Below are 15,148 nucleotides of genomic sequence, written 5' to 3' on the forward strand. Positions count from 1 at the left end.
CTGTTATCCCACCGGAATGTTTACTCATTCTTTGACCACACTCAACAAAACTGACTAATTGTGAATTCATATATTAATACTAGACACCTTAAAGATAATGTGGACCAAAAATCTGTTGTATGTTAACACACTTTAACTGGTGTGTTTAGCTGGTGCAGTTTTGTTTTGGAGCTTTGATGCAGTCATCATCTTCTCAAGGTGAAAACAGGAAATAAACTGCTCTGGTCATGTCACAATTTGCAGTAACCATGTGAAACTGCACATATTTAATTGAGACCCTTTATTTTTTCCATATTTGCAGGAAATGCACTAAAACTTCAGTCAGTAAGGTTTTTAGAGCTTTGTAAGTGAAAACCTTTTTTACATTCACTATTGTGGGGATTAAATGTCTTGATGTACTAGACAAAATATTAAGAACACTTTCTTTTTTTTCCCCATTTTATTCTTGTAGGTGAATTGCTGGGAATGGAGTACCTTTACAGCCAGACTGGCAAAACACTGACTCCAGTGCTCCAGAACCCAGAGGAGGAAGACAGAGGCCATCCAGCTGTGGACAGCTCTCCCAGATACTGACAAAAAGCGGGTCAACTATCAGCCTCGACATCAGCCTCAGCTCACACATGGGCGCTTTAAAGCACCGAAGCGGTCCGGAGTCACACCGGGTGTGGAGAGTGTGAAACGGTGTCTGATTGGACATCCTGGGGGTCCAGCGCAGTGGCCCAGCACCAGCCGCTTGGTTGAGGCCATTTGTATCCAGCTTTGTGCTTTACACAAGTCGCCGACCAAGAAGGCTGGAGTTTGCACCCCCAGGTGATCTAAAATCCTCTCAGATTACCACCACATCCGAGAGCTGGTGCTTAACAGTCGCAGGCTGATGGATGAAACAATGATCCAGCTGTTTGAGCTAAACCAGAAGACGCTCATTCAGTGGTAAGCAAGGCACATTATTTGCTTCAAATTAATTGAATACTTCTAAACATATATAATACAAGTAATTTATTTTTCAGGTTTCAACGGCGGCAGAAGAATCAGGAAATGAGTGTCCTCGCTCAGGGACTGACTCCACCTGACCCAATTGCTGTGGCCGATACGCAGCTACGATAGAAACGTTCCACGTGATGATTCCGACACTGTTTCGAAGCGCTCCAATCGGATCGCGAATCATTTGATTCAGAAACGACTCAGTCGCGCAGACCAAGGGTTCGAATCCGGCCCGCGGAGGGTGACTTGTTTCATGTGTAACTAAAACTCCTCCATAATGCACAATAATATATAATAATATAGCTCGAATATTGTTGCAGGGGAAATATGTCGCGCACTTCCGTTTTCTGTGTCTTTTTCGCTTGCGTGCGGGAGTGCAAAGATTGGGCCCCTTCCTTTGCGCAGCGTGCGCTCACCTCGAGAGCTAATTCCCCTGGTCATGGTGGAGTGAGGCCCTTCTTGGTCTTGTTACCCCAGTATATATGTGTGTGGATTCCTGTATTAAGTAACTTTGGATCACTCATCACGTGCAGCCAACTTCTCTCTGTTTCCCACACTGGCTTAAAAAGTCTGACCGTTTCAGCTGTCCTCCCTAAGATCCCTTTTTATGTTAGGTCCAGTCCCATTTTTAAATCCATTCAGAGGCCTTCTTTTGTTGTTCCTGTAGTTGTTCTTTTCTTCGGGGCTGGGTTTGCACTTAAATTATGGATAAAATTTTTTTAAAACTTGTGCTAGTTTTACTTGAAAAGAAGTGAACAAGGACTAAGTAACAAGTTATTTTTCGATGTGCTCTGCATTTGGAGCAAGCCTATCATGACGTATAATGTTGCCAACAAACAACCGCTGTGTGAGATTAATAAGGCATGTGTTGTCTTGTTCCATTCTTAAGGGTTTTTATTTTGAAGGCGTCCTCTGTGCTGTCTTCTCAATAAGTGATAAACACATCTTCACAGTCATAAAGATGATGCCACATAAGGATGGATATGTTGCCATGTCTCAGCATGGCTCTTTCATCAAGGAAGGTTTCCGCTGTCCAGACACCCTTAAACCTGGATACAACCCCCTCCGTAACTTCAGAGCACATTACCGAGTCACCTCTCGGGAGAAAAACCTGAGCGCTCCACTCACTGTGTTCAACGAGCTCCCAGATTATAACCCTGCTCAGTTCAATTTTATCGGCATCGGTTTGATGAAAAGCAAAACATCCAACACGTGTTCTCTTTTAAATACCTTCTAGATTCAGCAGCTCACCTGTGTATAGAATTAGGTTTACACTACGATCTCATCTGTTTTAATACATATTTGTAATTACAAAATAATAACTATGTAATTACATAAAATAAGAATTATCAAACCATTTACTCTTTAGTCATTTTATAGTAATTAAATCAACATTGCAAGTGTTCAAAGTAAAAGACAGCATGATGTAAAATATATTTTAATAAAACAGTGTAAATGGGCACAAGCACAGGAAAAACTGTTTTTTTTATCTTAGCACTGAATTCAATCACAGCTTTTGGCTTAATAACTCACAGTATAATATAGAATAATAATCACATTATTAGCTTCTAATTTGTAACATGTTATAACTTGGTATTTCAAGTGCAACGCATCATTGAATTCCAATGCCTGCACTTGGTGAAAGGTAAGCGTATAAAACCATTCAAGACTTTCTGTTGCAGCAAAGGTTTTCGCTTCGGTTACGTTTCCTCTTCTCTTGAACGCTTCGGATTTGACGGAGCTGTACTGAAGCCAGTGACATCATGCATATCTAAAGAACAGACAAATCGCTTATCAGCCTCAACACAAAGAGATTTACGTTTATGTTTTGACTTTTTGCATGCAAGTTTCATGTGTCCTACATATCAGGTTTGAGATAATATTTCTAGTGGCTCAGTATGCGTTTTACTGTGGTCTATGTACTTTGGGTGGCTGTCCATGTTTAATTAATTGTAATGAGTGTAAGAAAAGGAGTCCTGTATGAAGAGATCGCGTTGTACCATAAAAGCAAGTGAGACTTGTTAAAATTTTTATATTTACATACAGTGGGATCCAAAAGACAGCTAGTGAAATAATTATATTTTGAATTTTTTTTTTTTTTTTTTTTTTTTTTCACTAAAAATAACAATTGAGTAGAAACCCTTAAATGAATTTGCTGTATGTACTCCACATTCGGAGCAAAACCTGATGATCCATGTTATCCGAAATTTGAAAATGTTCTGTGAAGCATTAATATAAGCACAATTCTAACCTTTTGTACCATTTGCATGCTTATTGACTTATTATATTATATATAGACACATTTTATATATATATATATATATATATATATATATATATATATATATATATATATATATGTGTGTGTGTGTGTGACCCCCCCCCCCCCCCCAAAAATTTTTTTTTTTATTCTTGTAGTGTAATAAACAACAGTAGATTTGTAGATTTAAGACTGTCATCTATTCGTTTTTCTGAAATTCATTGTCCCACATACAGACAATCTCTCTCTAATATATCTTGAAAATTATTGAGGAGCTATAATTTAGCAATTCAGTCCGTTAAAGAAATAAATGGAACATATTACACAATGCCGTGTACTATGAGCAGTATACACTTTAATAAATCAATGGAGATCGCCCATGTACTCACCTACATGTGGAAAAACTCCATCCTCCATTCTCTCAGTTTGACACACTTTTACTTATATATTCAATTGATTTGAAGAATCTTTAGCAATAAAGTATGTGTTGATTATGTACGCTTGGAGAAAATAAAATGACATAATGAGTGCCTAACCTCAATGCAAAGTAGGGCGAGGGTCATCCCTCCCACCAGCAGAAGATTCTGTTTTCCCCACCAGACGATCTCGTCCAGACATCCAGTGGTGTAGATGAGCTGACTCACCGCACTCTTCTTCATCTTCTGGGTCTCATAGCCACACATAGAGTTGAACACAGTCTACACATAAATAAACAGTTTCTGAAGCAGACGAAATTTTGAAGTTATTTGTCTCATTTATTAAAAATTTAAATACATTTGTATTATGTCCACCATGATATCTCATTGGTCCTGGTCTATGTAACAGTATATGAAATGTAAAACATGTTTTAATTGACTGCTACTAATAATTCAGTATGCAAATATACACTCACTGGCAACTTTATTAGGTACACCTTGCTAGTACCGGGTTGGCATAGATTCAACAAGGTGCTGGAAACATTCCTCAGAGATTTTGGTCCATATTGACATGATAGCATCACGCAGTTGCTGCAGATTTGTCGGCTGCACATCCATGATGCGAATCTCCCGTTCCACCACATCCCAAAGGTGCTCTATTGGATTGAGATCTGGTGACTGTCAGGTAGGCTGTAGCGTTTAAACGATGCTCAATTGGTACTAAGGGGCCCAAAGTGTGCCAAGAAAATATCCCCCACACCATTACACCACCACCACCAGCCTGAACCGTTGAGAGAAAGCAGGATGGATCCATGCTTTCATGTTCTTTACGGCAAATTCTGATCCTACCATCTGAATGTTGCAGCAGAAATCAAGACTCATCAGACCAGGCAACGTTTTTCCAATCTACTACTGTCCAATTTTGGTGAGCCTGTGCGAATTGTAGCCTCCGTTTCCTGTTCTTAGCTGACAGGAGAAGCACCCGGTGTGGTCTTCTGCTGCTGTAGCCCATCTGCTTCAGGGTTCGACGTGTTGTGTGTTCAGAGATGGTATTCTGCATACCTTGGTTGTAACGAGTGTTTATTTGAGTTACTGTTGCCTCTCTATCATCTCTAACCAGTCTGCCCATTCTCCTCTGACATAAAGGCATTTTCGTCCACACAACTGCTGCTCACTGGATATTTTCTCTTTTTCGGACCATTCTCTGTAAACCCTAGAGATGGTTGTGCGTGAAAATCCCAGTAGATCAGCAGTTTTTAAAATACTCAGACCAGCCCGTCTGGCACCAACAACCATTCCACGTTCAAAGTCACTTAAATCCCCTTTCTTCCCCATTCTGATGCTCGGTTTGAACTTCAAGTCGTCTTCACCACATCTAGATGCATTGAGTTGCTGCCATGTGATTGCCTGAATATCATATTGTGTTACCAAGCAATTGAACAGGTGTACGTAATAAAGTGGCAGGTGAGTGTAAATACAATAAAAGACCAATCATAATTCAGTATGCAAATTTTCACATACCATAGCTGTTCGTGTTATTTTTAATACAGAAAATTCTACCAGTCCAAGTGGCATTTTCAAACTAGCATTTTAAAATTCTTAAAAAAAATAGTGCTGGGCAACGATTAATCACAATTAATCGCTTCCAAAATAAAAAAGTTTATATATATATATATATATATATAAATAATATACGAGTGTGTACTTTGTATACTTATGTACATATACACACACAGTATATATTTTGAAAATATTTACATGTATATATTTATATTCATTTCATTTATATTGTATATAAATATATTTAATATATAAACATAAAATTTTTGTTAAATATATACATGCATGTGTGTATTGCACATAATAAATATTTGCAGCACACACACACGTACACAAACTTTTATTTTGGAAGCGATTAATCGCGATTAATCATTACCCAACACTAATAAAAAAAGTATAAAAGACGTTAAATGTTTCATGAATTAATTGCAGTAATACTCAGAAGAATACTAACAGTAATATTTGATTTTGACTATCTGACCTCATTTTTCAGCCGTATGCAGCAGGAGAAGGGCACTCCATAGGCCTCCAGACTGGGGTTCTGGTCAGATGCGTTGAAGTAAATGTTTTTAGACCAGTCTAAATAGGAATCCACGCCACAGCACTTGAACTACAGGATATAGTAAGATTATAGAAAGAGCAGCAGTGTAATCTTTGACCTCTGCCATTGCATGCATCGGCCATTCATCAGTTTCATAAAATTGAAAACGTTAAGTTGCAACAATTTCACATTATTATGTTTTTACTGTATTTTTGTATACAGTGTGTATAAAGTTCATTCACCTTTTTCTGTACAAAATCGATCACATTTTCCAGGTCCTGATCATCACGATAGCGTACAATGGCCTTCATCATCAGCTGCTCTGTCCTCTCTTGAACCTACCAACAAATATTGAAAGTAGTCATTTTTAACGTCACATAATTTCTCCAAGATTGGATCTGGTCCAAAGTTTGTGCTTGTACTTCTGTGAATTCTTCACCTTTTCAGAGAACAGAAGGCCCAGCACAGCGGCCGTTATTTGAAGAAGCAGAATGGCCAACAAAATTCCTACAAACTGGACAGATATGATTTCTTTGTAAATATATAAAAAACTAAAATCATACACATGACTAAAATCGGCTTGTCACAGTATAAGGGTAAGCAAATCTGACCATGTTGAGCAGCAAGGAGATGTTGCGCAGAGCTCCAAAACAGCCAAAAAACGTGATTGTGAACATGAGAGAACCCACAATGAGTAACAGCAGCGCTGGATCTGCCATCAGCGCGTCCACTACATCTGGAAAGCATTAGCGAAGAAAAAAAATAAAATAAAAAATAGTGCAAAATGTACATGGGTAGTTGACATATCTTCATTAACAACATACTGATTCTGATCTGGTAAGCATAATACAGTCTAATGTAATATGCACACATTTTGTCATTCTTAAGTGTTTGCAAACTTTTTTCATTACAAAAGATGAAAGAATATGGTAAAAGTTTACATACCTGACTCTTTGGCAACTTTGGCATAGATTCCAACAGCAATTAGAACAGCACTGAACACCTTTAACAACAACAGTCATTTGTCTAAAATGTCTTCAACACTTAAATTCCATTCAAATTCTCTCAACAACATACAGTAGGCACAACAGTAAATATAATTTAATATGCATATATTTCACATGTAAATAGGGTGAATTCTTCTGGTAGGGTGGGATACTTTTTTTAGATAGATACTTCAGGTATTACCCCATCTTTATCACCTTTGTTAATTTTAAGGTCCTATAACATTTTCTTTAGTTCATATAAAGGTGTTATTTTGAAGGTATATATTAATAAATATTTTGAGATCATGCACTCCAGATAAATGTCTTTTCAGGTAAAGTGGGCCATCTTTGATTTATCAAAAAAAAAAAAAAAAAAAGACCCTGTATCTTAATTAGAAATGACAAAAACGTATTTAACATATATTATCAACAAACCTGACATGAAAATATATAGCATGGGCTATGAGTAAAAGTTCATAAATTCACTCAATTCATGTGTAAAATTCAAAACAACTGATAAAATGTTATTACATCTAATGCAATTTTGATGCAAATGAACAGAACAACACTAAAATGTGACTATAACACGTGCAGCAACAAATAGGCTTAAATGAATAAAAGGAGCATTTAAAGTGCACTGTTGTAAAACTTTAAATGAAATGTAATTGTGTTTTATAGCTTTACTATAAAACACAGTATAATCAAGCTTAAACTACCCAATTTACCTGAATTCACCCTATGCAAAACACACACACACACACACACATTTAAAACACATTGCTGCTCCATAAATGAGCAGACATAGGCTACGTTGATTACAAGGCATGCTCTTACCCAGAAAATGTAGCAAAACACAAATAATGTGTACTTTATGGCTCTGAATGATTTCTTTCTCCTGGTTTTCATCTTATCTCCGTTTCCTTAAAAAAAACAAAGGCAGCTTTTTATTCTTCCGAGGTAATGTGACATTAGTGCTTCAGGTTATTTCCCCCCGTTTCGCCATAACGACGTGTACGCGCTTGCCTGCTCAAGGTATTCGCATACCTGTCTGTCTGTGCATTTCCAGTAAACCAGGGGTGTCAAACTAAAAAAAAGAAAGAATCTATTTGATAGCTTACTGCAGCGGTGTCAAACTCAGTTCCTGGAGGGCCACAGCCCTGCAGAGTTTTGTTCCAACACACATATCATGTAGTTTTCAAATAAGCCTGATTGTCTTGATTAGCTGGATCAGGTGTTTAATTAGGGTGGCATCTAAACTCTGCAGGGCTGTGGAGTTTGACACCCCTGCAGTAAGCTATCATGCAGTGATATGTAGTACAGTAAGCATGACCTGTACACATTTCCTATGGCTGTAGAAGAAAAAAATGCATGCAATATGTATACATTTGAGGTAACTGTATGTTGTCCAAAATTAAAATGTATGCAATTCATGAAACTGATTTTGTGTGTTTTGGATACAGTGTATAATGGAATTGGAGGCAAGTGAACCATCTCACAACTTCATGTGGATAATGCTGGCTTCAACCTGACCAAAAGCAGAATGCGTGGTCGAAATGTCATCGGCCACAGATGTACTGTTGATTTGCTGGGCCAACGGGGAGGAAATATCAGCATGTTTGCTGCTATTTCAGAGAACGGCATGCTAACTCATAGTCCCCGTATGGGACCATACAACACACAGCATCTCCTCACCATCTAGAGACCCTCTACAGGACTCTCATCCCTGATGATGAGAGGGGTCCATTTCTAGATGTTTTACCAAAGTATGTGGTAATTTGGGATAATGTGAGATTACATCACTCACACACCATCAGGCAATGGTTTGCGACCCACTATAGGATGCTGATGGAATTCCTCCCACCTTATTCCCCATGCTTTAACCCAATTGAGGAGTTCTACTCAGCATGGAGGTGGAAGGTCTATGATCACCAGCCACATACTCAGATGACCCTGCTGGCTACCATGGATGTAGCCTGTGAGGACATCACTGTAGACGCCTGCAGAGGCTGGATAAGACATTCATGAAACAAATGTTGTGTGTTTTGGGATATAGTGTATAATGGAATTGGAGTCAAGTGAACCATCTCACAAGCATTTTTTCCATGTTTCATTTCAAGGGAAGATATTCGTTGTGATGTTGATGAGAATCTGTGGCCCGACAGACTGGCATGTCAGGTGGTGTAGACAGCACTGCAATTCCTCATGAAGTGCTGAATGCAAAAGCAATGCCTAAGGGGTGTGTCCTGTGTTTGCCTTTCTAATTTTGTATTTTTGCCTTTGTGCCCATATTCTTTTTCTTTTCTATATCACAATGACATTGTAATGTGTGTTTTTTTTGTTGTTGATGTTGTTTTTTTTGTCAGACCACTAGTAAAAGTGTAACTGTGAATCCTATCCAGTCTCTTTCAATAAATGGCCCACATACAGTAATGTGTACATTTGTACTTTTCAAATGGATATATGGCATACATAAGTGCAGCCTTCTGCATTTCAATACTGTAACTGTCATCCAAACTGTTGCCATAGTTTACATCAGGTAATACTAACAGAGTGCACTGTTATATTGACAACATGACTAAGCATTTTGACCATCTTGTTTGTAAACAATGACACAAGGACTTCTAATTCTGATGGCACTGATATGTTCATTGAGATAAATACTTACTTTTGAGAGATGAGCTACAGATTTTGAGCAAGTTACAGGCTTTTGCAAGTAATCCATGTGGTGCTATTTGTATGAATTGTTTTGAGAAATGCACATACTTCTTTGCAAATATTAAGAATGATTCTAGAAATGCACCAAAGCGACTGAGAAAAACTGTAAAGACCGTATGAGTGTCAGACTTATGTTCCTGTTTTGTTGTGTTTTTCTTCCCATGTGCTCCCCATGGCCTAATTTTCCCTCCTGTTTAATTGTCATTCTGTTCACCTGTGTTCTATTAATTATCCTCTTTAGTTCTCCTTACTTAAGCCCAGTGTTTCCTTTTCCAATGTGCGGTGTCGTCAATGTTAGTGATTGTGTTTTCCCAGTTCTCTGAGTTGCTGTATAGAGTTAAAAATAAATGTGGTTTCCTTATCCTGCTCCTGCGTCGTGCTCTTCACAGCAGCCAAACGTGACCGAACACCTAAACCAAGGATGAAGTTAGCCTCCATTAATGTGGGCGCCTGGAAGGAGGATGAACTCTCTGGATGAGTTACTGTTTTTATCTTCCAGGGTGGCAGGTGTCTAGAGGACAATGTGGAGGAGTTTATAGACACCTGCCACCAAGCCACTTGCAGTGCCCTCACTTTGATGGAGGGATTCTGGGTTGGATGAGAAAATCCAATTTGTGATGCCACGAGGAGATCCCAGCTGGTCATTACTAACAAAATACATGACCTTTGCATTATGGATTGCAGGATCCTCATACAAAGTTGGTGAAATGGAGGCCACGCCAACTCCAGAGTCCAGTCCAGATACAACAGCCACTCCACCGTCAAGGCCGTCGGCCGCTTCACTCTCAAGCCCGCCATCCGATTCACTCCCCAGCCCGATGATGACCAAAGCTATCTCCTTCACGCCCAGAAGAGGAGAATGAGGAGGGGAAGACTGATGGCTCTAGCCCCTGACCAGAGTCGAGAGATGGATCTAGTCCCTGACCAGAGTCGAGAGAGGGCTCCTGTTCCTGAGTATAGCCCAGAGTGGGCTTCTGTTCCCAAATGCAGCCCAAGGAGGGCTGTGGTTCCCAAGTGCAGCCCGGAGTGGACTCCTGACTCCAGCTGTAGTGGCCGGGCTGAGTGCCAAAGCCACGGAGGCCATCCAGCCATGGCCCCCTGAACGATCTGCTCCGCCATGGTTCCCTGTACTGCCTGCTCCGCCATGGTTCCTGGAACCAGTACCACCCTAGAGGCAGAGGCTCCCCTCCCCCTCCACTCTGGAAGTTAAGTGTTGAGGATGCGCCTTCTGGGAAGAGGGGGTAATGTCAGACTTGTGTTTTGTGTTTTTTCTCCCCATGTGCTCCCTGTGACCTAGTTTTCCCTCCTGTTTGATTGTCATTCTGTTCCCCAGTGTCCTAGTAATTATCCTCTTTAGTTCTCATTAAGCCCAGTGTTTCCTTTGTCTAGTGTTCGGTGTCATCCATGTTATTGGTTGTTTCCCAGTTCTCTGAGTTTCTGTATTAGAGTTAAAAATAAATGTTTTCCTTATCCTGCTCCTGCGTCGTGCTCTTCAAAGCAGCCAAACGTGACAACGAGATGTCATCAGAGCTTTTTTTTTTTTTTTTTTTTTTTATTATTATTTTGTTGCAGGAGACTTTTTGAAGTGATAACAATTAAAAGTAAATCAGAAGCTAATATTTTGCAACTGGGTTTAAATTTAAGGTATCTAGCTTTGTGGATATGGTATTTATCCATCATGCATTGTCAGAAATATCAGAAAGGAAAACTTTTTGATGGAAATATTACACAGAGCTGGTGGAACACAAGAAGTAGGGAAGCTGATGTTTGAAGAGAACAGAAATAGAATAAATGTGAAATGGATTTATTTTTCCTCTTGGCAGAAAGAGCAGAGTGGAGAAATGGTATGATTAAATTGGCTTAATACAAGGTTAATAATAATGGATGATTTTAAAATCAAATTCTATTATTAAATTTATTTGACACCGTTAAGAGATTCCTGTTCTACAGAAATAACTAGACTGATGTAATGTCAGGTGAGCAGAGTCCTCTAGTGGTTACTGAAATTTATCAAGTATATATATATATATATATATATATATATATCTATCTGGCTGGGTCCGACCTCCATTTCAAATTTATTGATATTAATTCCGTAATCCGTTGTAAGCCAATAGGGCGATAACCAAGCTAACGTAACAATGCATTTAGGTTATATTTAAAATGCAATTAAAGGTAGACGATAGTGTTTCCCTCATCTTTGGCACTTGGTTTGAATGAAGGAGGCTATAGCGGTCAGTCTAGGTCCTGATCCTCCCACAGACGCGTCAGTCTGACAGTAAGCGGATTGAGTCTGTCCAGTCAGCGAAACTATCCTAGAGACACGTTATCATTCATGCACCTGTGTTTAACTGCATAACGTTACACTTTCCTTTAAGCCACGATGTTTACCATATTTGCAAAGATAAAAGACCGCGTCGAGGCTTTTTTGAACGAGAAGAATATAGTCACTGACTTTCTCAATAAAATCGAAGAAAAAACGGGCATCAAGAAACGATATTTAGCTCTCGGTAAGTCCTGCTTTTATATAAAGAACATATTTCATGTTCCGCTATATATTTAATACCCGTGGCTATTCATGTTGTTTTCCTAAATTTTGATGCAAGGTCCTCAAGTGCTTTGACACACACAGTATTATTGGCATGTGAAATATATCATTACATCATTAATTAATTCCGAAAAATAGCTGAAAAGTGGATCAATTTCTGAATAATGAAGTTCCTCAAAGGGAGGTTTTGTCTGACGTAACCAACCCAAATTCGCCTTCATCCCTCAACAAACAGTGCCAAAGATTACATTTGAGGCTTCATCCAACAAACAGTTACCCATTATTTCACATGTGATTTTGCCGTTTGCACTATAAAGACATTGCTCAGCAGTTTTTATAGAAAGATATTTGATGATTTCCTTCCAACAGGTGCTGCTGGTGTGACTGGAGCGTATTTATTATTTGGATATGGTGCTTCTCTGCTCTGTAATCTGATTGGTTTTGTTTATCCTGCATATTACTCGTGAGTTATATGCTTTTAATTTTTTATTTTACAAATCAGCAGTTGTCCTAACCTACAATGAGTCTTTATTTTTTTGTTGCATTAACTTGTCTTAACTGAGGTATCTTGTGTTTATATTTTTAGTATCAAAGCAATAGAAAGTCCTGATAAGGAGGATGACACACAATGGCTGACATACTGGGTAATCTACGGCTTCTTCAGCGTGGGGGAATTCTTCTCGGACATTTTTCTTCACTGGTTTCCTTTCTACTATGTGTGTAAGGTAGGTAGAACAAGGCCAGATGCTTTCTCTGGCTAATGTCTGATTTAAGAGGATCAGATTATTACCAGCTTCTTTCTGCTAATTGGCACAAAGATTCTGCTTCCCTTTGTCATACTCCATCTGAGAGGTTAATTGGTTGTTTGGCGAGCTGTTTAATTTAGGACAGCTCTGTTGTTGGTCTTTAGACATCTGCCAGTTTGTCTATATTAGTGGTCATGGGCATATGTGTGGTTTAAGCATTGGTAGTTTTAACATAATTTTAAAATCAATCACGCTATACAGATGCACAATGTTTTTATTTTTATCTTATTTTTTTGTGTGTTGTGTTGTATGCCGTACAGACGTGACGCAGTGCAGTGATCGAATCTCCCGCGAAAACCTACCCGTATCACTCAAATTAGAAAACATTATTATAAGCTAAACATTGTGAATCGGGCTAAAGTAAGGCGATAGTTTTGAACACTGGCTGGTTATGTACTTGCTCAAATATTGATTTTGGATCATTTTTAACCAAAAAAAGTTACGGACTGCAGCTTTAACTCACAATTGCATCTTATAAAATTAAAACTGCGAGACTAAACTTGCAATTCTGAGAGTCACATTTTCGAGATCTAAAGATATTTTTCTCCGAATTCTGGCTTTATAATTCGCAAGTGCGAGTTTGTACCTCACAATTCTGAGAAACAAAAGTCAGAATAGTGTGAGAGTCACAATTTCCCCTTTTTTTTTAATTTTTTTTATTCGGTGGCAGAAACGGCCTTCCATAGTGTTCCAACCTAAAACTAAAAGAAATCAAATAAAGAAACTGAAAAAATAAAACTGAAAATGTATTTTTGTTAATGGAAACTACAGAACTAACCAAAATAAAATAAGTAAAATTAATATTTTAGAGTTCTCTGGACAGGTTTCCTGGGAAACCGTATACTTTTATCTTTTGTCTGTGCATGTTGCGTCACAGGTGAGGCTACTACAATATGCATATAGGAAAGTGAGAGTACCTGATACAAAACACAAATAGTAATTGTAAGGTTTGACAAACTTTTACTACTATCTGCCGCTTTAGTCTTTTTAGTAGGGACAGCTCTGCATTGCTCTGTTAGTGATGAATTCTCACACTAGATTAGCCCGTTTTTCACTGTCTTGCCTTTTTTGTGTGTGAGTGTGCATTTTTCTTCTTCTTCTGGTGTTTAGTGCTTGTTCCTGTTGTGGTGCATGGCTCCAGTCTCCTGGAATGGTTCTCAGATTCTGTACAGGCGTGTGGTGCGGCCATCTTTCCTGAAGCACGAAGCCAAAGTAGATGAGATGGTCAGCAATATAGGCGAGAAAGCCATGTCAGCAGCTGAGAACGCTACGAGAGAGGGTATGCAACATAAGAGCTGATTCAAAACACCACTCTTTTACAGAATTTTTATTATCTTATTTGCCAGTACACCTGATAATCAACTACATAGTCTGAAGATAAGAAAATGTTAAGATGGAAAATTTGGAACTGACACAATCGGCCATGAAATAATTGTGAAACATCTGCATTTTCAGATTCACACCTAATAAAAGCTTTAGTCAAATTTGCATGTAAAAAAAATATTCAATAACATTCAATTTAAATGTAAAATAAATAGACTGATGTCAGCTCATTATTTGTATATGAGTATAAATGTTTTAATCATTGTCAGAATTTTAACTGTTCAAGTATTCATCATTCTCTCTGTTGCAGTTCTTCATACTCTGGCGAGAAACCGGACTATTGGTCCAGCTGAGCCTGAAGCCAGACGACTACCCAGTTCTGCTCCTGTATGTCGTCATAATGCTAATAAACCCACATTTGACAAGTCGTACAGTTTTCTGATATTCTCCATATTAATCTATCTCTGTGCTGTCTCTTCTTGCATGTGTCTGACCGCAGGCTGAACCCACTGTTGATTAAACGGTAAGTTTTTTTTCAGTGTGTGTATGAGGTGGGAGCTATTTGTCTTAAGGAAAGAAAATCTTTTAAAACGTCTTTCTACATGCAGAAATACAGGTGGCTAAAGTGATCTGAGGATGACTACACAATGCAAGAGATGCAGCATCATGTTGACGATGAATTCTGACAGCAGTATCATATGGTCTCATTGTAAAGACCTCAATGAGTGGATCGATGCTTGATTTTCACACAGCCGTTTTGGACTTTATAGTTATTTTCACTGTTGATATAAATTTGTTCAGATTGTTAAATGTCGTCTTCAGCAAACATAGCAATACAGAAATGTACAGTAGGAAATTCAACAGACATTAAACATTGTATTTCTCATTATTTATGGGTAGTAATTTTCTTGTATTCATGGCATCTGTCAGGGATTTTGTAATAGTATGATAAAAAATGTACGTCTTCAATAAATTTTTGTATTCTACATTTCAAAAGAGAATTTCTTGTATT

General features: G+C 38.4%; 2 protein-coding genes across 3 annotated transcripts; one reads left to right on the top strand and one right to left on the bottom strand.

The window, feature by feature from the left end:
• Window positions 1-2,253: 2,253 nt before the first annotated feature.
• Window positions 2,254-7,930, bottom strand: LOC306855019 (tetraspanin-33-like). Its single transcript, XM_079393394.1, has 8 exons — window positions 7,579-7,930; window positions 6,704-6,761; window positions 6,370-6,494; window positions 6,198-6,272; window positions 6,001-6,096; window positions 5,699-5,827; window positions 3,778-3,939; window positions 2,254-2,752 (listed from the first exon to the last, which is right to left on the bottom strand). Exons 1-8 carry the CDS (start codon window positions 7,648-7,650, stop codon window positions 2,645-2,647), a joined length of 825 nt encoding a protein of 274 aa, XP_079249520.1. The 5' UTR covers window positions 7,651-7,930; the 3' UTR covers window positions 2,254-2,644.
• Window positions 7,931-11,729: 3,799 nt separating this feature from the next.
• LOC306854704 (receptor expression-enhancing protein 6-like) lies at window positions 11,730-15,128 on the top strand. 2 transcript variants are annotated; one of them, XM_079392920.1, is made up of 7 exons: window positions 11,730-11,969; window positions 12,377-12,470; window positions 12,594-12,732; window positions 13,924-14,092; window positions 14,447-14,523; window positions 14,636-14,659; window positions 14,745-15,128. In XM_079392920.1, the coding sequence occupies exons 1-6, from the start codon at window positions 11,843-11,845 to the stop codon at window positions 14,654-14,656; spliced, it is 627 nt and encodes a 208-aa protein (XP_079249046.1). In that variant the 5' UTR covers window positions 11,730-11,842; the 3' UTR covers window positions 14,657-14,659; window positions 14,745-15,128. The 2 variants fall into 2 exon arrangements, with proteins under 2 accessions (XP_079249046.1, XP_079249045.1); XM_079392919.1 differs by having other exon boundaries at window positions 11,732-11,969; window positions 14,447-14,659.
• The last annotated feature ends 20 nt before the right edge of the window (window positions 15,129-15,148 follow it).

This window comes from Barbus barbus (genome assembly GCF_936440315.1).
Source record: "Barbus barbus genome assembly, chromosome: 35".
In the NCBI taxonomy this organism is placed as follows: domain Eukaryota; kingdom Metazoa; phylum Chordata; class Actinopteri; order Cypriniformes; family Cyprinidae; genus Barbus; species Barbus barbus.